Raw genomic sequence first — 23,372 nt, forward strand, 5'->3', positions numbered from 1 at the left:
GCGGGATGATGGTGGGGTCGCCTCCGAAGCCGAGGCTGAGAGTGAGCAGTGAAAGGAGCTGCGGGTTTGGACTCGTTAGCCCTTTATTGAGTCCCTCCCCCGCGGCGGGGCGCCGAGCTGCGTGGCGCGGTGGTCTCTGCGCAGGTCCTCCGCGACCCGAGCGCCAGGCCCCAGGTGCGCGGGCTCCCCAAAGCGGGGGCGGGTCAGTGCCCGCCGGTGCCTGGGAAAGAAAGCTCGGTGGGCAGGCGCTCCGAAGGTTCTTGGCGGCTCCGGACCCCAGCTCACCCACTTTCCCCAGTGGGTTTCTCCTCTACCTCCCGACCCAACTCGGTCTTCCCAAGCCCCAGAGTAAAGGCTGGTGGGAAAGTGTACTTCTGCACGCGCGCTAGGGGGCGCGCCCCTCCTGCAGGGGGTTGGGAGGCTCCCAGCGATCCCCGTGCCACAGGAAGGCCATCATCGAAGAGGGGACCGGAGCGTAGGGCCAGCCCCGCCAGGCCCTTCAGGCCACACTCACCTTCCGGCCCATCCGGCCGCTCTTCCTCTGGCCCCGCGCTGCCCTCTTCCCCCTCCAACGCCACCTCCTCATCCTCTTCCTCCCCGGAAGCGCCTGGCCCCAAGGAAAGCGCGGTGAGGTGGGAGTCCCGCTTCTCTGGTCGTGCCCCCCCCCCTACCGCGCCCCTCTGGACCCCCGGTCCCCGCGGCCTGCCGCCCCCTCCCATCCTGCGTCCCTCACCCGCCTGGAAGTCGATGGTCCTCAGCATTTCGGCCACGTGCTCCACGCTCACGGTGAACTGATCCATGCTTTCATAGCCCGGCTCTGGCCGTCCTGCCAGCTCCACTTTCGACATTGTCCCGACCCTGCGGCGCGGCAGCCACTCATCTGGAAACGCCCCCCGACACCCGCAACCCCCTCCGCGCGGCGGCGGAGCCCCGACAGCCCCTTCCTTGCCTTTCCCGCTCGGCCTACTCACTTATTGATCAGCTCCTTGGCCTGCTGCAGGGAAGAAAGGAGGGGGAGCGTAAGCACCGTGCCAAGCGCTGGCAAAGTCCCGTTTCTGGTGCCCACAGTCCCGCGGGGTGGGCGGGGATGCGTATCCCAATTCGTTGAGGAGCAGGTGGACTCAGACGGGGGTGACTCGCCCGAGGCAAAGTGGGGCAGACGGGTGCCGGAGGTAAGACGGGAGCCCCGCCCTCCAGGTGGTGCCCTCCAGGTGCCCGGGCCCCCACGGCAGCCACTCTGCGGCCTGCCTCCCTCCCCCGGGGCCCACCTGGAGGTAGAGCGCCATCTGTGGCTCCTCCATGGACTGGATGGCCGACTCCACGAGCTTAGAGGAGGCCTCCAGGTGGTCTCCGTACTGGCGGATGAGGCCCCGCACGCGCTGCAGCTTCTGCTCCTGCTCGCGGGCCAGCGCCTGCAGCAACTCAGCCTTGCGCTCTTCCAGCACCGCGCACAGGGCCTCGAACCTCTGGGTTAGTAACTGCTTCTGCCGCCGGCTGTTGTCCTGAAAGAGGGGAGCAAGGGTGAGAACTCCTTGGTCGGGAGAGCACTCTCCGCCAAAGGGAAGCCACCCGGAGCCAAGAAAGTACCCCACATAGCGGCAGACCTACAGGTGCAGCCAAGGGCAGGGTCTTCTCAGTAATAACCGTTACAAGATTTTTAAAAATTGAGATATAATTGACTTTTAACATTACATTAGTTTCGGGTGTACAATGCAGTGATTCGGCATCTGTATATATTGTGAAGGGATCACAAGTCTAGTTACCATCCGTCACTATAGTTACAAAGCACAGAGAAGTGAAGTGACTGGGCCAAAGTCACAGAGCTAGCAAGGGGCACAGCTGGGACTCAAACCTAGCAGCTTGGCTAAGCATATCCCACCACTTGTGATTCACCCCCCAGGAACCCAGAAATCTCCCCTCCCTCCCATCCCAGGCTCACCTCTATGGTCTGGCACACCTCCTCCATCTGTGTGATCACTGCCTGCACGCGGTCGTTGCCGGCCACCAGCATTGCGATTCCATCGCTGAGCTCACTCTGCCATACACACAGGCCAGCACTTAGAACTGGGGGGCCCTGCCTAGAGCCGTACCCCTCCCATCCCGGCCAGGGCGCCCCCTCCACCCACCATCAGGGCTATTCCAGAGATCTAGGTGGCTTGGAACCATCTAAGAAGTGTGGAAGCACATTCATGGGTTCTGGAAGGAGGCGGAGAGAGGAGCCCCTCCACCACCAAATGAGAAAGGAGCAGACATTTGCCAAACATCCAGGCCTCGGGCTAAGTGCTTTATCTGTAGATTCGTGTCTTCCATCAATTTGGAAATATTCTTTGTAATGATCTGTTAGGATACTATTGCCTCTTCTCCATTCTTTTTATTTTCTCCTTCTGTGACTCTGAGGAGGCATGTGTCAGAGCTTCTCATCCTCATCTCGCGGTGCTGCATCCTGGGCTATTTTTTTAGGCCTCTCTTCCTGTTTGCTAATTCTCTCTTCAGAAATTTCAACAATTATATTTTCATTGTTTTAAGTTTATTTATTTATTTTGAAAGAGAGAGAGAGAGAGAGAGAGAATCCCAAGCAAGCTCCATGCTGTTAGCACAGAGCGTGATGTGGGGCTCCATCCCACGCACAGTGAGATCAAGACCTGAGATGAAATCAAGAATTGGACACTTAACTGACTGAGCCACCCAGGCACCCCTATATTTTCAGTTTTTAAAGCAATTTCCTTTTAAAAAAAATATTTTTATTTATTTTGAGAGACAGAGAGAGCAAACAGGAAAGGGGCAGAGAGAGAGAGGGAGAGAGAGAATCCCAAGCAGGCTCTGTGCTGTTAGCTTGGAGCTCATCGTGGGGCTCAAACCCACGAACCAGGAGATCATGACCTGAGCTGAAACCAAGAGTTGGACACTTAACAACTGAACCACCCATGTGCCCCTAGAGTTTCATTTTTAAAATCTCTATTTGGTTCTTTGTTAAATCAGCATTTTTGATAATCTATTATTGCCTGTTCTGTTTATTCCATTTTTTAAATGTTTATTTATTTTTGAGAGAGAGAGAGCAGGGGAGGAGCTGAGAGAGAGAGACACACAGAATCCAAAGGAGGCTCCAGGCTCGGATCTGTCAGCACAGAGCCGGATGGACGCGGGGCTCAAACCCACAAACTGGGAGATCATGACCCGAGGCAAAGTTGGATGCTCAAACGATTGAGCCACCCCAGGCACCCTTTTTATTCCATGTTTTTAAAAAAGCATTTTATACACGGTGATACTCTATTCTTTAATAATTCCAATATCTGAGGGGTGTCTGGGTGGCTCAGTCAGTTAAGCGTCGGACTCTTGATTTCGGATCAGGGCATAATGTCACAGTTCATGGGTTTGAGCCCCGCATTGGGCTCTGAGCTGACAGTGTGAAGCTTGCTTGGAATTCTCTCTCTCTCCCTCTCTCTCTGCCCCTCCCCACTCTCTCTTTCTCAAAATAAATTAAAAAAAAATTTTTTAACTATTTTTTTTCCATTTTTTTTAATGTTTATTTTTGAGACACAGAGACAGAGCTTGAGCGGGGGAGGGGCAGAAAGAGAGGGAGACACAGAATCTGAAGCAGGCTCCAGGCTCCGAGCTGTCAGCACAGAGCCTGATGCAGGGCTCGAACTTGTCAACCGGGAGATCACGACCTGAGCCGAAGTCAGACGCTTAACCGACTGAGACACCCAGGCGCCCACTGAGCCACCCAGGCGCCCTTAAATAAAAATTTTTAAAAATTAAAAACAATAATTCCAATATCTGAATTCCTCAGGGGTCTGATCTGTACTTTGTTTCTACCGCCTGCACTCATGCGGTACATTTATTTCTGTATCTTCACTTTTGAATTGATATTTTGTTGTTCTTAATCTAAGGAAAACCCAAATACCTAAATTGAGGGTGTTTTCCTCCAGGCAGAATCTGCATTCGCTTTTGTCAAAAGTCAGGTGGCATGACCGACTACCTTAGTTCCTGGGATTCCAGTTTAACCTGGGTTTCTTCAGTTCAGGTGTTCCCCTTACAGAGGTCTGGAGACACAGTCTCATCCCAACGTAGTCTCATCCCTCTGGCTCAGTAATACTGCCAGCATTTACCCCGTGGGAAGTCTGGCCTTTTCTCTGCTTACCACCCCGGGTTCTGTGGTCAGCTTACTGCCCCTTCCTCACCCCACTCCACCCCCACTTGGAGATTTCCTTTACTTTCTATGTGCCCACTGATATAATTTTTAAATTATGTTTTATGTCGAATCTAGCTGTGTGGTAGTGAGAGGGCCCGGAGAGCATCTAGGCCACCAAACTAAAGTTGCTCACATCTTCCATGATCTAATTGTGTCCTTACAGCGACTCTCAGAAGCAGGCATTTTCATCCCCATTTTACAAGCAAGGAAAGTCAGGGCCAGAGAGGTCAAGTGACTTACCTAAGGTCACACTGAGTCATGCATAGAGCTGGGACTGTAGCTCTGATCTGCCTGCCTTTACGTGTGTGTGTGTGTGTGTATAATTTTTTTTTTGAGAGAGAGAGAGGAGACAGCTTGAGTGCCATGTGAGCAAATAGGGGAGAAGCAGGGGGTGGAGAAAGGGAGAGGGAGAGAGAGGGAGAAAGAGAGAGAGAATCCCAAGCAGGCTGCATGAGGGAGGACTCCATCCCATGACCCTGGGATCATGACCTAAGCCAAAATCAAGAGTCAATTGCCCAACTGACTGAGCCACCCAGGCGCCCCCTGATCTGCCTGCCTTTAAAACCAAGTGCAGTGACTTTTAAACCCAAGTGGAGTGACAGGATGAAGTCTGAAAGGCTGTCCTGTCTCTGGTCCCACATGCCTGCTCCCTCTGCTGCTTGATACCTTCTGGCGTTTGTAAATGGTGGGCAGGGGGGCCACCTCACAGTCCTTGTGGGCACCGAAGACCTTACAGAGAGAGCAGGTGGGCACTTCACAGCTCAGGCAGTAGATATTGATCTTCTCCTCTTCATGCTCCTCACACATAAGGTGCTGCTCAGCCTTGGAGTGCAGTGGCCTGGAGGGGAGCGGGCAGGGTGGCGGAAGGGTCAGGGGCCAGGCTAGGGGGAGGTGGGCCCCACAAGTGCAGGTCCCCATGAACACCTTCTCTTCAGCCCTCACCAACCACCAATCACAGCTGGAGCTGGGGCTGGGCAGGTGAGCGACTTCCACAGTGCCCTTCATTCGAGGAATACAGAGAGCTAAGGGGTAGAGGAGGCCTAGATCCAAGAACAGCGTCTGTTCCAGGGGGCCAGGGAAGTCCCACAGGGCAGGAAGCCATAGAAGGTTGTCAAGGGCCTTGCTGGTGGACTGCCAGCCCCTCCCCCAGGTGGAGAGGGTACAGGTGAAGCCCTGCCCAGGATCTGAGATGCCTCAGCTGGGTGACCTGGGGCAAATTCCTCCCCCTCCCAGGGTCCAGTCCTCTAATCTCTAAAGAGGCTGATCCTTTCAGCCCTTCCCTTCTGGCTGATTGGTTCCCCTCTCTGTTCTGTGTCCCAGGCCCTGCCCCTTCGAGAGACAAGAGATCTTGACAGCTCACCGGGAAGACTCTTGTTTGTAAATGTCGATAATGTTCTCCACTAGTAGGTTTCGCTGCAGGCCATAGACGCCATGTCTGTCCAGGACAACCTCATGCCTGCAAGATGGGCAGCGGAAACGGCCTCCGGAAGACACAGTGGTGGAGCCCCGGGACTGCCACAGAGGGTTCGAGGCCTGTAGGGACAAGTAGCATGAGAGAACACGCACGGTGAGGCATGGAGGAACAGGGAGGAGGCAGGGGGAAAGGTTGTGGGGGCTGCAATAAAATGTAGGAGAATGGTGGAAGGGGAGGCATCAGCTCCGTTCCTTGGGGAGGTCCTCCTCCTCTGAAAACGGTGGGTGGCCATGGAGATCTTCTTTCCCACTTTTGACTCATTACTCCTTAAGTGTCCCTGCATCCAGAGCCCAACTTTGGTCAAGGCCCAGTCAGGATGGTCTCCCTAATGGGGCCCAACTTGCAGGTGTGGGGAGACATTGGCATTGGCAGGAAGGTTAAGGTTGGAAATGGACTCTGTGTGGTGCAGCCAATGTCCTCCTGGGGCTTTCCCGGACCACAGCTAGGGGAGATTCTCTGTAACCCTCAGCAGGGAAGCCCAGACAAGTGCTGAATAATGGGGCACACAGGCCACATCGTGCCGGGCAATTCCTAGGAAACCATTCTAGAGACTGGGAGCCAGGAGTCCTGTGTTCTTGTGCTGCCCTTCACACTGTTCTACCATGTAAATTCGAGCAAGCATTCGATGTCTGGAAAACTAAGGACTACATTGGATTATTCATTCTACAACAAACATTGAGGGTGCCAGGTAATTTCGAGGCTCTGGGGATAAGATGAACAAAAGCCACCCTGCCCTAAGGACAAGCAAACTGACAACTACATCTGGCAGGCAGGGTTATGACAAGAGTCAAGCTTGGAAGGCAGACATACGAGAGATGTTCATCACTTATACCTCTTAGAGAACTTGCTCCTTCCCATCCTAAAAGGGAGAACCCCACTATGGCCCAGGCCACAGATGACTGGCTCAGAGTTGAGGAGGTGGTCACCTAGACCCAAGCAGAACCAATCACATTTTCTCTCCAGGAATTTAGAACTGAGACTCAGAGGTGGGGGTGGCTAGACCACCTGCGGCTCTGAAACTGAAAAGACCTGTGGAGTTGGGCAGAGGGCTGACATTGTGGAGACACTGCAAAGACACAGTCTTGTGCAAGTGGAAGTGGAAAGCCCAAGGGGTCAGAAAGTATGAACAGGAAGGCTTGTCTTCGGAGAAGACCACAAAGTCAACTTGTGGACAGCAGCAGAGAGAAAAAACTGGTAGAGACTGTTTGTTGTTCCTCGGTATTCACCTTCTCTTCTTCAGTAATAGAGCCTCTGAGTTTTTAGCAAGACACATGGAATAAAGACTGTGTTCCCCGGGGCGCCTGAGTAGCTCAGCTGGTTAAGCTTCCGACTTCGGCTCAGGTCACGCTCTCACGGTTCCTGAGTTCAAGCCCTGCACGGGGCTCACTGCTGTCAGCCTAGAGCCCACTTTGGATCCTCTGTCCTTCTCTCAACCTGTTCCTCCCCTGCTTGTGCTCTCTCTCTCTCTCACTCGCTCTCGCTCTCAAATAAAATAAATAAATAAATAAAACAAACAAGACTCTGTGTCAAGTCTCCCTTCTGGCTGAGTATGACCAGGTGGCTACATTCTGGCCAACAGGATGTAGACAGAAATGTTTTATGCAACTTCTAGGAAGTATCTTTAATGGAAGGGGCATATGCCCTACTCTTTTCTCCTTCCTGTTGGCTACAATGAAGATGGAGTAGATCCAGCTGAAGCAGCCATGTGGCTCCATGAGGTAGTCACAGGATGAGAATGGCAACAAGATAAAAGGAGGGAGTCTCTAGACTGCCTACCTATACTTTGGCTTGAGAGAAAGAACACATTTTTTTACCTTCTTTAAGCCATTACTATTTTGGGTTTTCTGTCACTTAACACAACTTAGTCCTAGCTGGCTGGAAGGCCATGGACTCCTAGAGCCTAATGAAGAGAATAGTCACCTGTGACTTTGAAAACTTAGATGTATTTCCTGAAGGTGAGTTTGATGAAATTCTCCAAATCCTCACGCTGGACATCAGCCAGAGGGACCCTTATGTGTGCAACAGCACCCAGGATACACAGAGGGCATCCAAGTCCGCAGTCTTCTTTGAACCTTTAGAAGCAACAGATGTAGGCAAGGCAGGAAATGTGGCCTCTGGGAAGTGGGCAAGCCTATACTGGGGAGAGTGACTGGCATGTCCCAAATCTCACATTTTGGGGGAATTTCTTGTGAATCCTAAGAAGTTAACACATTAGGCCAGAACCGATTACTTTGAGATTATCCAAGGCTGGTTTGTGCCTTTGTCTTTCTCAGTAGCTGCAATTGTATATAAATCCTGCTGAGTTTAGGGTGTGGGTTAAAGTGTAAGACCACTGGGCTTTTGCTTACTTAATACAATGACCTTTCATTACTTAGAGTGATGCAAGTGAGCAAGGAGGTGTTGGGAGAACTCCAAGCCTACAAACTCCTGGAGGGATCTTACTTCTCTTTGATTCGCTAGTGGCTAGCATATAAAAGTGCTCAGGAAATGGTTGAATGGATGGAAATGGGTTTGAATGTTTGAATGGGCTAAAGTCTTAGCCCAGAGCACAAACTTCTGAGTTAGCCTCTCTCCTCCACCTTCCTCCCTCACAGCCCCCCCTTCCTCTATACTCATTATTTAACATTCAACTCATGTTTTGAGGGCTGATTATGTGTCAAGCACCATGCTATGGACTTCCCAGACATTATTGAATTTAACCCTCGAGGATTTCTTGTAAATATGGTGGAGGACATGAACATTAACCCCCTAACTAAGACTACAGGAAGTATAGTGACAATGGCTAACTGGACACATACTTTATGCCAGGTTCTTCTCTAAGTTCTTTTATCTGTATTAACTCATTTAAACCTCTTATCGACCCTTGAAATAGGTACTACTATTAGCCCCATTTCAAAGATAGGAAATTGCAGCCCAAAGGTGTTAAATAAATTGTACGGGGTCATCAGATAATAGATGGCAGAACCAATATTTGAACTCAGGCACTCTAACCCCAGGGTCCATTCTAAATATCAATATGCTAGAAGTGCCTGGGTGGCTTGGTCAGTTAAGCATCCAACCAGCTCAGGTCATGATCTCACAGTTCACGAGTTTGAGCCCCGTGTCGGGCTGTGTGCTGACAGCTCGGAGCCTGGAGTCTGCTTAGGATTCTGTGTCTCCTCTGCCCTTCCCCTGCTCGTGCTCTGTCTCTCTCTGTCTCCCAAAATTGAATAAACATTAAAAAAAATCAATATAGTACATTGTCAGATGGAGTAGAATTTAGGCCACCTGAAGGATGATGCCCAGAGCTAACATTCGCCCCTCTGAATCTCAGGTAAAACAGATTTTAGAGTCGTAAAAGGCCAAACATCAACCCTTCACAAAGGAAACAACAACCTAAAAGTGAGCTGTGCAACTGTGGATTATTTAAGCTGAGGTAAACAAAATATGACCCATCAACCCAAAACCCCTTGTGCCATGAAGCAATACAGGGGTCCGGCTTGCAACCAGAATAACCTGTGTTTGTGAAAAGGAAAGGAAATCGCTCAAATCTCAGGGAGACCTTCGCCCATGGATCTCCACATGCCCTCAGACTAGCTAGTTCACCAGATTTCTGTGTGAAAAACATACTGAGGCGATATAACCAAATTGAGCCACTCAGCTGCCTGCTAATCCAGGTCATACCCCTCTAATTCACCACAGAAGCCAAAGGACTGGGCTTGCAACAGAGATGGCAAACCGATGGGAACATCCAGCTAGCCAGTTTACAGTTAAGTGGACCGTGGAAGAAAGCCAAGGTAGACGGGGGGTTGACTAACGAATTCATCCTCAGCCTCAGATAAAACTGCCCTGATTCAAAGAGGAATGGTAAGCAGAGGGGATCCAACGGGAGATGTAAACGGACATAATAAAAAAGGAAAAAGAAAGCATGACAAGCAGTGGACAGACGAAGAATACGCTTTGTGAGAAGAACTGCTTCTAGACACAGTATTTCAATCTAACACTTTTAAAGAAAACAGGGGCACCTGGGTGGTTCAGTCGGTTGAGCGTCCGACTTCAGCTCGGGTCATGATCTACAGCTCGTGGGTTCGAGCCCCGCATCGGGGCTGTGCTGACAGCTCAGAGCCCGGAGCCTGCTTCGGATTCTATGTCTCCCTCTCTCTCTGCCCCTAACCCACTCGCATCCTGTCTCTGTCTCTCTCAAAAATAAATAAACATTAAAAAATTTTTTTTAAAAAAGAAAGAAAACATAGTCTCTTTGATTAAAGAAGAGATATAAGTGATCAAAGCTGGGAGAAGTGAAGGGAAATGGCAGAATTAAGAAATCAAGTAAAATATGTTACGAACATAGAAGCAAAATTCACTCATGACACTACAGCAGGAAGTAGAATGGAGACACTGGCAGAAGTCACATAGATCATAGTGGAAAATAACAGGGTAAAAGCAATCAGGACTACGTGCTACAACATGGATCAACCTTGAGGACTTTGTGCTAGCTGAAATTAGCCTGCTGCGAAAGTACAAATACTGTATGATCCCTCTATATGAAGTACCTGAAATAGTCAAATTCATAGAGATAAAAAGTAGAATGGTGGTTACCAGGGGCTGAGGGGCAGGGAAGCGGAAGGTTATTATTTAATGGGTACAGAATTTCCATTTGGAATGATGAAAAGTTCTGGATACACAACAGTGTGAATATACTTAAGACACTGAACTGCACACGTAAGAATGGTTAAGATAATTGGGGTGCCTGGGTGGTTCAATCGGTTAAGCATCGGACTTGGTTTTGTCTCAGGTCATGATACTGTGATTTTGTGAGTTCAAACACCATGTCGGGCTCTGCACTGGCAGCACAGACCCTACTTGAGATTTTCTCTCCCTCTCTCTCTGCCCCTCCCCAACTCGTGCTGTCTCAAAATAAATAAACTTAGGGGCGCCTGGGTGGCGCAGTCGGTTAAGCGTCCGACTTCAGCCAGGTCACGATCTCGTGGTCCGTGAGTTCGAGCCCCGCGTCAGGCTCTGGGCTGATGGCTCAGAGCCTGGAGCCTGTTTCCGGTTCTGTGTCTCCCTCTCTCTCTGCCCCTCCCCCGTTCATGCTCTGTCTCTTTCTGTCCCAAAAATAAATAAACATTGAAAAAAAAATAAAAAAAAATAAATAAATAAACTTAAAAAAAAAAAGAATGGTTAAGATGACAAATTTATATTATGTGCATTTTACCACAATATAAAAACAGTTAAAAAAAAAAAAAAAGCAATCATGACTTGGGACATCTGGGCCAAGGAAGCAGATTTGGGTGGACTGGGAAGCCCACCACCTCTTCACCACTTCCTCACCAGGTAAAGACATTTTAGCAGCTCATCCCATTGGCTAATCACTGCCATTCTCCTGGGCCCCAGGGGTCTGAGAGGCAAGCAGTATCAGGCAGTCTCCCCTAAATCCTTTGTTTGAAGAGCACCTTTCTGGGGAGAGGACTCCGGCAGGCAGGTGGGAGGGAAGGGTTGCACGTCTGCCTTCTCTGCAGTTTGGCCAAGGGCTGGTGCTGAAGCAGGTACCGCAGCTGACTGCAGATTTCCCAGTCGTCCCCTGGTCCCATGGTCTCCTCCCTCTCCCAAAGCTCAGTTCCTTCTGCCACATCCTACCTCTGGCTGGCTGGCTTTCCTCTTAACCTCCAGGGCATCCCCTCTTTTCTGTGACTGCTTCAGCCACGCCCCCGCCTCCAACTCCACACCCCATATCCTTTGCTAGTCAGTCTGTGGTATATGTATCAAAGGTGCCCTTTGGTACTAGGGCTAAATTTCTAGTAATGAAATAGTTAAGTTTATCTTTTGGATTTCCCAGGCTCTTTAACTCTTGGCGCACTCATGCTGCTTAGAAGCCCTCTCTGTGTTCCTCATGAGCTAACTCAGTGTTTCCCTAAATACGGTATACATACTGATGAAGGCATGATGATTTCAGGTGATATGAGGATGGACATTTAAAATTTTTGTGCGTTGGGGCACCTGGGTGGCTCAGTCAGTTAACCATCCGACTTTGGCTCAGATCATGATCTTGTGATTTGTAGGTTCGAGCCCTGCGTTGGGCTCTGTGCTGAAAGCTTGGAGCCCGGAGCCTGCTTTGGATTCTGCGTCTCCCTCTCTCTCTACCCCTCGCCTGCTCACACTCTGTCTCTCTCTCTCTCTGAAAAATAAACATTAAAAAAAATTTTTTTTAATTGTGTGTTGATTTTAATGTGTATTAGAAAACATAACCAGCCTATATAACTAGGGATTTTTCAAGGATTATGTCATTTAGAATGAAGATAAAGTAAATATTTAAGCTTTAAAAGTGAGCCCCTTTGAAGGAAATAATCAACCATTGCACAGGTGGTACCCAGCTATGGCAAAAGTCAGGAAGGCTAAATGAGAGGAAGTCTGAGGAGTCACTCTCTTTTCCTGACGCCCTCCTCAACTGAAACTTATTTGTCTTGTGTCCCAAACCTTTTGCAAATGCTGGGTGGCTACTTTGAGAAAATCACCTGTACTGGATATGTGGATAAAATGGTTACCCCTTGGGGCACCTGGCTGGCTCAGTCGCTTAAACGTCTGACTCTGATTTCAGCTCAGGTCACGATCTCATGGTCATGAGATCAAGCCTCACATGGGCTTCGTGCTGAATGTGGGGCCTGCTTGGGATTCTCTCTCCCTCTCTCTCTGCCCTTCCCCTGTTCATGTTCTCTCTCAAAACAAATAAACATTTTAAAAAAAGGTTACCCCTTCTTGGTAACATCTCTGCATTTTAACAGAAGGTATTTAATGCAGCACTATATAGGGAAAGTAGCAATGATCTGAAGATCTGGTTTGGGATTTGCCATTTATGACCTTAGGAAAATAATTTCTCTCAGGGCCTCAATTTCCTCAGATCTAAAAAGAGGGATCTGTACTTAGCACTTGCTCCCTTCAAGGGCTGATGTTCTGGGAGCAATGGGCATTGACTGATATAATATGGTAAGAATTTCAGACACCCTAATCGGATGAGGAAGGGAGCTGGTAGTTTTTATAACAACCTTCCCCTCTCACACCATGTAGGCCACCATCCCCCTCTTTAACTTTGACTCCTGTGATTCAGTATCTCACTTGTTTGTGCCTCCCCCAGCTGGCCCTGGAGCGCCCTCTTCCTGCCTGATATAAACAGTTCCTGAAATCCCATCTCTGAAATAGTCCTAGTGTGTTTGTTTGTTTTTACATTTTAAAAAAGAGTTTATTTTTTTAAGTTTATTTATTTACTTCGAGAGAGACAGAGCACACAAGTGGGGAAGGGGCAGAGAGAGAGAATCTCAAGGAGTCTCTGCACTGCCAACACAGAGCCCAATGCGGGGCTCGAACCCACGAACCGTGAATTCGTGAACTGAACCGGTCAAGAGCCAGGTGCTTAACTGAGCCACCCAGATGCCCCTAAAAAGATTTTATTTTTAAGTAATCTCCACATTCCACATGAGGCTCAAACTCACAACCTTGAGATCAAGAGTCAAGTGCTCTGTGAGTTCAAGCCCCACATTTGGGGTGGAACTTACCTAAAAAAAAAAAAAAAAAAAAAAAAAGCCACACTACCGAATGAGCTGCTAGGAGCCCCTAGATCTAGGGTGTTTAGATGGATTTACACTTCTATCATTTGCATTATCTATGAGGTTTGAATTTTATATAATGTACCTGTATTGTTTTTGTAATCATAATAAACAATAAAACTTCTTTTTCGTATAGGAAACATTCTGGTTGCTTGACAGCAGAGGAGCAATTAAATGAGTTATAATGGAATTATTATGTAATTATCTTAGAGTTCTTTGTAACATGGAGAGATACTCGTGTTACAATTTCATTATTCTTTTTAATGTTTGTTTATTTTTGAGAGAGAAAAAGAGAGTGTGAGCAGGGTAGGGGCAGAGAGACCGGGAGACAGAGGATCTGAAGTGGGCTCCGTGCTGACAGAGAGAGCCCGATGTGGGGCTTGAACCCACGAACTGTGAGATCATGACCTGAGCAGAAACCAAGAGTTGGAAGCTTAACCAATTGAGCCACCAAGGGACCCCTCATGTTATGATTTTAGATGAAAAAAAGCAAGACATAAATCAATATAGACAGTAGGATCCTAATTTAGGAATGGGTGATGGGATTCACGGGTAATTTAAAATTTTTCTTTGTAGTCATTTACATTTCCCAAATTTCTATGGACTCTGAATTACCTTTAAAATGCATAAATATAAAAGTTAAATATTTTTGCAGTAACTCTCATTGGCTGACAGAATTGTGGATTATTCGTTTCTTCTTCTTTTTCTTTTTTTAATAAATTCCAAATTTTGTACAAAGATTTTGGGGTTTGGAAAAAAACTTTACCTTTTAAAATTGCAATGCTCGGTACCGACATAAATGGAGAGGGGGCGCTGGAGTGCCATAAACGCCAGGAAGATAAACCAGCAGGAGAAGGGTAAAAAACTTTGTTAGTTCAGAGGAGGGGATGTTTAAGAAGATACCATTTTTAAAAAATGGCAGAGAGGGAGGGACACACAGAATCCTGAGCAGGGTCCAGGCTCTGAGCTGTCAGCACAGAGCCTGATGTGGGAACGCACGGACTGGGAGATCATGACCTGAAGTTGGATGTTTAACCGACTGAGCCACTCGGGTGCTCCCAAGAAGATACCATTTGAAGACAGGGTAGACAGGTAGCAGGTGGTTAGGTAGGAAAGAGTTTCAGGAGACCAGAGAGACTATAGGATTTTAGGTTACAAATAGGGGAGTCATGGTGGGGGGTGGGGGGGGGCTAGAAAGGTGGGTTTTACCATGAAGGGCTTTTAAATTTTTTTTTTTTTAATTGTGGTAAAATCACAGAGGGCTTTGAATTTAAGGGTAAGGATCTGAACTTAATTTTGTAGCCAAGGTTTCTGAACTAGGAGAGAAAATAAAGAGTAAATATTAATCTCGGGGCGCTTGGGTGGCTCAGTCTGGTTAAGCGTCCAACTTTGGCTCACTCAGGTCATGATTTCGCAGTTTGTGAGTTCGAGCCCTGCATCAGGCTCTGTGCTCACAGCTCCGAGCCTGAAGCCCTCTTCAAGTTCTGTGTCTCCCTCTCTCTCTCTCTGCCCCTCCCCTGCTCTCTCTCTCTCTCAAAAATAAACATGAAAAAAAAAAAAAAGAGTGAATATTAATCTCACAGGTAATTTGGATGGATGGGAGGGGAGAGAGAGGTTAAAGGCACAGATCAACTGGGAAGCAAGTGCAGTAGTCAGTGCAAGTCACCTGCCTGCCCTCCGGTGGTGGCAGAAATCTTGGGAAGACTGGGGATGCCGGAGGTGGAATCGGTAGGACTGGCCAATCACTTAAATGTGGGTGGGCTGTGGGAGAGGAGAAAGTCAAAGACTATTCTAGCATTTCAAGCCTGGATGCTTGGGAAGATGCTGGTGCCTGTAATGCAGAAGTATTTAATCTGGGGACCGTAGCCCCAAAAGATCCATGACCAGAATTCTGTGAACTCAGATGAGAAAAAAAAATCATATTTTTATTTTCATTAAATAGCATAAATTGGACATTTCCCTCAATTACACATGTAGGCAACAAACCACAATTTTAGAGCACTTTGTCACCAACAGAAATCACAGGTATTTTCACATCACAGTATTGTTGTTGATCGAATATCCAAAAATAATTTATGCTTATCACTACTTCTAAACTATAGTAGTTACTAGGCCCACTGCTTGATCTCATTATTTAATGTGTTAATCAAGGAGCACATACATTACTCTATCCAACGTGTTCTTTATTATTGACTGATTGATTGATTTGAGAGAGACAGAGATCTGTCAGACATGTTCTAATTACTTTGGTAATTATATTCCAGTGTTTCTCAGGCTTTTTTCATGACTGCTCCTTCCAGGAAGCTTTTAAGACATTTTTGCCCCTAATAGCCATCCCTTCCCCATTAAACTTAAGTACCCAAAATCGACAAAAGTGAAACTCATAGAAGCAGAAAGTAGAAAGGTGATTGCCAGGGGTGGGGGGTGTGGGAAATGAGGAGATGCTGGTCAAGGGCACAAACTTTCGATTCTAAGATGAGTTCATTCTGGGGAGCTGATGTCCAGTATGGTGACTATAGTTAATAGTTAGTTATATATTTTATACTTGGCAATTGCTAAGAGAGTAGCACACAATGGTAATCATGTGAAGTGATGGATGTGTTAACTAGTTCGTGGTAATCATTTCACAGTATCAAATCATCATGTTGCACACCTTAAATATGTCTAATTTTTGTCAATTATATCTCAGTGAAGCTGGGGGGAAAAAGTTTTACGTGAAAGCAAAAACTAAATAAAAATTTTACAATACAATCACAATAAAAAAAATTTTTATTTATTTATTTTTTTTAATTTTTTTTTTCAACGTTTATTTATTTTTGGGACAGAGAGAGACAGAGCATGAATGGGGGAGGGGCAGAGAGAGAGGGAGACACAAAGTTGGAAACAGGCTCAGGCTCTGAGCCATCAGCCCAGAGCCCGACGCGGGGCTCGAACTCACGGACCGCGAGATCGTGACCTGGCTGAAGTCGGACGCTTAACCGACTGCACCACCCAGGCACCCACAATAAAAAATTTTAATACCATGGATATTCTTGGGGCAATATCACCCCCGTTGAGAATGTATGAGAATGCATGCTGTGTTCTAGTGCAATCCATTTTCTTTATAATCATATATAGTACATATGATTTTTTTGTAGTACATATGCATTTAAAGACATTTTTGGGGAGCACCTGGGTGGCTCAGTTGATTAAGCGTCTGACTCTGGATTTCGGCTCATGTCATGATCTCACAGTTCTGTTCGTGAGATGGAGCCTCCTTTAGATTCTCTCTTTCCCTCTCTCTCTGTTCCTTCCCTGCTCTCATGCTCTTGCAAGAGAAACAAATAAACATTAAAAATATAAATAAATAAAAGCATTTTTCTCACATAAACCGCACACATTGCCCTTAGAGTCCACAGGCTTCACAAACTGACAAAGGGGTCCATGGTCCAAAAAGAGATTACTTCCTGCCCTGATTGTGAGTCCTACATGGTCTCATGATAGACAGGAATTTTATACACTAAGGTGTAGATGGCAACTTTCTTAATACATTTCCATAGCTGACAGTCTCTACATTGACTTTAGTCAATGACTTTAGTCTCTACTAAAGATTTCTCAGCTGACTAATATCCAGGTAGCAAAATCCTATCTTCTGCTTCTGTTTATCTGTGTATTTCAAGACTAAGAAATAACACTGTATGTTAACTAAGTGGAATTAAAAAAAAAAAAACACTGGGGCACCTGGGTGGCGCAGTTGGTTAAGCGTCGACTTCAGCCAGGTCACGATCTCGCGGTCTGTGAGTTCGAGCCCCGCGTCGGGCTCTGGGAGCCTGGAGCCTGTTTCCGATTCTATGTCTCCCTCTCTCTCTGCCCCTCCCCCGTTCATGCTCTGTCTCTCTCTGTCCCAAAAATAAACGTTGAAAAAAAAAAAAAATTAAAAAAAAAAAAAAAAAAAAAACACTAAAAAAAGATGCAAGTTTTTGTAGACAATTGTTGTGGAAGCATATGGGAATAGGCCTGTTCTTAACTCATTGAAACTACACTGTATATAATGCATCTTTGAATTAATATCTTAAGATACAAGCTTTTGTAAACAATTGTGTAAAAGCATATGGCAATAGACCTGTACTTTAAAGACTAAAAATATAACTGAAAATAACTGACAGGCTTTATTACACACTTAAATTTTGTTCTTTCCTTAAATCTTACCTTTACACAAGAAAGCCAGCCCCATAAAGCAAAATTTCATGTGCCAATGAGGTGATGTGTAGAGAAAATTCCATCACTCTAGGAAACAGAAGACCTACATTTATGTCCCTACTCTGTCCCTTTGTAAGACTATAACCTGTTTCTTGGGTTGTCCCTGTAAAATGGAAGTAACATCCATTCTATCTAACTCAAATGGAATCATGAATGTGAAGGTACTTTATAAATTATACAGCGTTTCACAAAGAGTGGTTAACAATCCTAAAAGTATATGACCACATAGAACCACAGGTCATGAAACAACTGTTCCTTCTTCACTGTGGAGGATACAATGGAATGCAATAAATAAATGGAATTTATTTTTTTTTAATTTTTTTTTAACGTTTATTTATTTTTGAGACAGAGAGAGACAGAGCATGAACGGGGGAGGGGTAGAGAGAGAGGGAGACACAGAATCGGAAGCAGGCTCCAGGCTCTGAGCCAGCAGCCCAGAGCCCGACGCGGGGCTCGAACCCGCAGACCGCGAGATCGTGACCTGAGCTGAAGTCGGACACTTAACCGACTGAGCCACCCAGGCGCCCCAATAAATGGAATTTAATTCTAGGCTATGTTCCAGGCTTTTGTATGGCATACATTCCATGAGCTATCTCTTTTAGGCTGTATGGTGCTTCCTTTCTTTGTAATATTCCATAGCATCTAATAGAAATGTTCTGTCTAGAAAGATGCTCTGCGAGTTCAAGAGGGTTGCTGGAGGCTATTTCCCCCAAAATGGTGACCTCGTCAATGAGGAATAGCGGACCATGCATGTCCCTTGAGCCACACCTTCACAATATACTGGAGAAACCATGGCAAAATGGTAGACAGAGGATCAGACATTTGGAGAAATGTTGAAGAGCCTTAGAAGAATCCAGATATTGGCCACCAGTGGGTGGGAGAGGGATTCTGAGTGGAGGGTTAGCTTTGCCTGACAGAACTTAGCAAAGAGCCTGGCACAAGGGGTCTGTGGCAGGAGACTGACTGGAAGGAAGATCAAAAATCAGAAGAGTGAGACAAGTCAGGACACTGGTAACAGAATAGAAAACACTTAAAAAATGGAAATCCATAGTAAAATTTCCTAAATTTGTGAAATCAGATTGTTAGAATTATAAGGATATTGAAGGTCAGTTTAGGGGTACCTGGGTGGCTCAGTCAGTTAAGCATCGGACTTCAGCTAAGGTCACGATCTCACGGTTTGTGAGTTCAAGCCCCATGTCAGGCTCTCTGCTGTCAGCGCAGAGCCCGCTTCAGATCCTGTGTCCCCCCCCCCCCCCTTCTCTCTCTATAATAAAATAAAAATTAAAAAAAAAAAAAGATCAGTTTAAAGCATCCTATTAACCCATGTATGTGTAAACAGGCTTGAAGAGGTAAAATAGCCTGATTGACACCACATGGCAAATCAAGGAAGAGGCTGGTGGGACTAGAACTCGGGAGCTGATTCTCGGTCTAGGTTTTTGCTCTCCACTAACCCAGTTTCTCCTGTCAAGTAAGCAAGACTCCTAACACTGCCATAAGGTAAATGTCGTTCACAAACTTGCAGTGAACCAATTTCTCACAAAGGAGACCCACCCATGGTTGGGCTGGGGAGGTCCCTCGGGAGCAGGGGAAGTGGTGGAGGAGGCAGGCCTGACAGTGGGTCCTCACAACGAACTGGTAACGAACTGGCTTTCAAGGTGGAGTGAACCAGAGGGCATGTCTTTCCTGGACTGCCCTCTATTACAGAAGGCGGCGGCGGCCCCTTTCTTCATATTCCCGTATCTGCAAATCTCTCCCTAAATGGACACCCTCCAGAAACTCTGTTCCTCAACAACCTTCTGGTTGTCTGTGAAATTACAACAGGTTGCAGCTCATAAACGAGTGCCCACAGTGAAGTGGGGGCAGGTACAAAAATAAACTGAAGGCCTGCTTAAAGGAGTTTAGAAGTGACTAGAGTTTACAAATACAGAAACGCATGGGAAGATGTTTGTGTCAAATTCCCACACCAACAGCTTTCCTCTAGTCAAAGTGCTTGGTAGCTGAGTGGGTGCAAGTGTGGAGAAAGAGGGAGGGAGAAATTAGAGGGGGTTAATGTGGTATTTGGTGTCTTTTCTCTTTAAAGTCAGGGTGAAGGAGAGATGTATTACAGCTCTAAAGGAAACTAGTTAAATTGTGATGGCAACTATGTAAAGATACGTATGTCAACAGGGGCTTGAAAGTAATATGCAAAGGAGAAAGTAACTGTGCTGGGAAAGTACGATAATGGAAGACTTTCTCCCAAACCTTTAATACTATTCAACATTTTCAATGACATGTTTTAGTTATTCAAATTTGCTTCCTGACTCTCTAGTTAACCTGATGTTATAAAGTCACAATTCCCTAAGTTCTTTTTTTTTTAAACATTTTTAAGTAATCTCTATGCCCAAAGTGCTGCTCAAATTTATGACCCCGGGATCGGGAATCGCCTGCTCCACAGACTGAGCCAGCCAGGTGCGCCACAGTTCCCTGAAATTCTTGTTTGTTGTTCATCACAGCAGTTGTTAAGACAGCAAAACACTGGACACCATCTAAATGTTTTAGAGGACCAATGAAACAGACTGTGGTCGAGTCAGAACAATGGAGCAGAGCACTATTCAGCCATTTAAAAATGAAAACGTGTATCTGAATGTGTAGAGATGGAACAACCACCGAGAGAAAGCAAACAAAGGCAGATGTAGGACAGTGAGTCTAAACACACACACATCCCACACTCAGATATAGCTATCCATGGAAAATTTCTGGAAGGATACCCAAGAAAGTTGGAAATGGCTACCTCCATTTGGAGAAGGGAACTGAGGGCCTGGGGTTGTCACTTTTCATGATACAAACTCCTATTTGAAAGAAAAGTGTGTGTGTGTGTGTGTGTGTGTGTGTGTGTGTGTGTGTGAGAGAGAGAGAGAGAGAGAGAGGGAGAGAGGGAGAGAGGGAGAGAGGGAGAGAGGGAGAGAGAGTGAGAGAGAGAGATACCGATATAACTTTTATAAGTTCTATTAACTTTCTAGGCAATGTTCTCAGGGTATTCTTCTTAAGTGGTTTTAAGATAGAATTACCAAAAGTCCTAAGCTTGTTCCCATACTTAGAAAACAGACAATCTGATTATGCCTACAGTTGTCAAAATGTGGAGGCAATGTGAGAAAAAACTAAATATGCTCATCTTTCAGAGGGAGATCTACTGAGATGTATATACAGAAGTGCAGCCAAAGAACTGGGTCAGCCTCCCACCAGGCTGCCCCAAATAAAGCAGAGCAAGGAAATGAGCTGTTCACTCTTCTCCTTGGTGGTGGTGGTGGGGGGTGCCCAGGGGTGCTCTGCACTTTAAAAAGAGACACATCAGTCCAGATCCACAGAACCATCCCAAACCTCTGGGAATCCTGTTGTTTCCTAAATATTCTGCATCAGGTTTGACCCAGTCCCTTTCTCTCTGGGCCCAATCAGTATTCCAGAGCTTCTCCTTTTTTTTTTTTTTTTTTAATGTTTATTTCTGAGACAGAGACAGAGCATGAGTGGGGGGAGGGGCAGAGAGAGAGGGAGACACAGAATCAGAAGCAGGCTGCAGGCTCTCAGCTGTCAGCACAGAGCCCAACATGGGGCTCGAACTCACAAACCATGAGATCATGACCTGAGCTGAAGTCGGTCGCTCAACCGACTGAGCCACCCAGGTGTCCCAGTATTCCAGAGCTTCAAGGAACCAAAACAGTGTGCCTGAGTACAGAGCACTGACTTGAACAAGAGAGGTCACTTAAACATCATCTAGCCTCCCTATAGATAGGGAACTTGTCTCTGGGTCCCTCTGCCTGATACTATATGCCTCCCACTTTAATATTCTGACCACTTTTTTTCATAGGACAGATTACCTTCACTTTCGAAATTCCTCTTTGCTTTCATGTATCTCAAGATTTAATGGCAGGATGTTTCACTACAAATTAATGAGAAGGGATGGCAAAATCTTGTTGCCATTCCCTCCTAGGCATCTCAGCCTGGAGGAAAGGTACTCAGACCAAGGGGAAAACTAAGATGGTGGGCAAGGCGAAGCCTCTAGTACATGACTTGATGTCCAAGACGAGCAGACAGAGAGCAGTCAGCCTTTCCCAGAGACAGACAATCACTGGCTTTGAGATACTCTGGGGCCAAATAATGTAATGGCAGGTTTAGACACACAGAACAGGAGATGAGAATGGGCCTTAATGGGAAGATGGCATACAGCAAAGGGTGGGTCACAGAGCATAGCTGTGGAATGGCTGACTTAGCCAGCCCATTGGTTTTTCCCAAACACACTACCCTGAAAGAACCAAATAAAGTCTTGATTAGGTTAAAAAGCATTTGTGTTCAACATTATTCCCTTCTGAATTCTGATATGGTTGAAGGATGTGTGTTCAAATGTTCCTTCTCACTGCCATGCCTACTAAGATAGCCAGCTCTGGTCTATTCAGAGATTTTATTTCACTTGCAAGGTGTGTGTGTGCATGTGCACGCACACGTGCACGGAAGAGCACACAACTTTCCCCTTTATGATCTCTTTACGATCTGTGATCTTTGTTCCAGTGGCACAAGGCAAGAAAGAAAACCCGTTTATAAACCATTTTGATAAATGCTTTTCTTTTTGAAACCAGTAGCTAAAATGACATTTGTGAATTCGATTAGCTACGTATGCTTTGCCCCATGACCTCACATAAACCAAAGGTGGTTGCATTTCTCTGCATTCTTTCTGCTTAAGTGACCACAATCCTTTCTAACCAGCAGGCCCTTTTATTAACCAATCTGGAGTGGGGCACTGGTGTGAACTTTTAGTTGGGGAGAATTCCCAATCTCCTGCCCACTAACTCTGCCCCAAAAGAGGATGTGCTGAGCTTTGTCTCAAAGACAAATAGTTTCAACCTGAGCTTTTCTCACAGGGCTTATTTTTTAATGTTTCATTATCTCAGTGATATTTTCTCCAAATCTTCCCTACCATTCTCAAAATCTGAAACTCCAAACTGGAGTGCAGAGTCTAGCACAGACGATTACACAGCCTGGTGTAGGATACAAACAAAACTCCCAGTTTGTAGTTTCTATGGGGGTCTTCTCTCCTCTGCAGATGCCGGCATTCCAGCCGCGGTCTGGGCACACATAGGCTGTCAGCCAGCCTGCAGAGCCACTGCTGACTCATGCTTACATTGTCATCTACTAGGACCCCGAATCTTCTGCTCTTCTACCAGGACAGCCAGCACCCACCTCACGGAGCACTCTGCCCATCCCCTCCTGGGGTCTCAGCTCTGACCTGATGACAAGTCTCCCGCAAATCGGCACTGCGTCACCTGGCCCCGCCCTCCCCCCTCCCCATCCCTGGCCCACCTGGAAGACGTCGTTGGCACACTTGCGGCACAGGTTGTGCTGGCAGGGCAGGATCACCACTGGTTTGGAGAACATCTCCAGGCAGATGGGGCAGATGAGCTGCTTCTCCAGGTTGTCCATGCTGTGTGCATCCCCTAGCAGCGGCTTGAAACCCACTGTGAAGTTCATCCCCTCAGCGATCGTGCCTGCCCTGGCCTCGGCCCTGGTCCTGGCCTTCCCTCACTGCCTCTGGACCCTTCCTTGCTTAGACCGTCCGTGGATTCTTGTTCCCTTCTACTGCTCACTCTTGAAATAGCTCTGCTATCTCTCCTGTCCCCTCCTCCAACAATTCACCTCGTCCTCAGATAGCTGTTTTCAGACACTTCTCTATTCTTTGCTCTGTAACCCAGCCAGACACATGTAGCTTTATCTATCCCTCCCTCCCTGAGTGACTCTGCCCCTGGAAATTTCTTTTGTTCCCCAAATGACTCTTGTTCCCTCTATGGGCAGCACTGTTTGTCCCTTACTTCCCAGAGAGGAGATTAATTTTAACATGGGGGTAGGGAACAAGGGGCATCTG

The 23,372-nt window shown here is 46.8% G+C and overlaps 1 protein-coding gene across 1 annotated transcript; it reads right to left on the reverse strand.

Annotated features, from left to right (window-relative positions):
• Positions 1-65: 65 nt before the first annotated feature.
• Positions 66-23,326, reverse strand: TRIM54 (tripartite motif containing 54). Its single transcript, XM_045447361.1, has 9 exons — positions 22,814-23,326; positions 5,553-5,725; positions 4,859-5,030; positions 1,940-2,035; positions 1,269-1,502; positions 972-994; positions 734-858; positions 515-607; positions 66-220 (listed from the first exon to the last, which is right to left on the reverse strand). Exons 1-9 carry the CDS (start codon positions 22,979-22,981, stop codon positions 204-206), a joined length of 1,101 nt encoding a protein of 366 aa, XP_045303317.1. The 5' UTR covers positions 22,982-23,326; the 3' UTR covers positions 66-203.
• Between the last annotated feature and the right edge of the window lie 46 nt (positions 23,327-23,372).

Source organism: Leopardus geoffroyi, chromosome A3, assembly GCF_018350155.1.
Source record: "Leopardus geoffroyi isolate Oge1 chromosome A3, O.geoffroyi_Oge1_pat1.0, whole genome shotgun sequence".
Classification (NCBI taxonomy): domain Eukaryota; kingdom Metazoa; phylum Chordata; class Mammalia; order Carnivora; family Felidae; genus Leopardus; species Leopardus geoffroyi.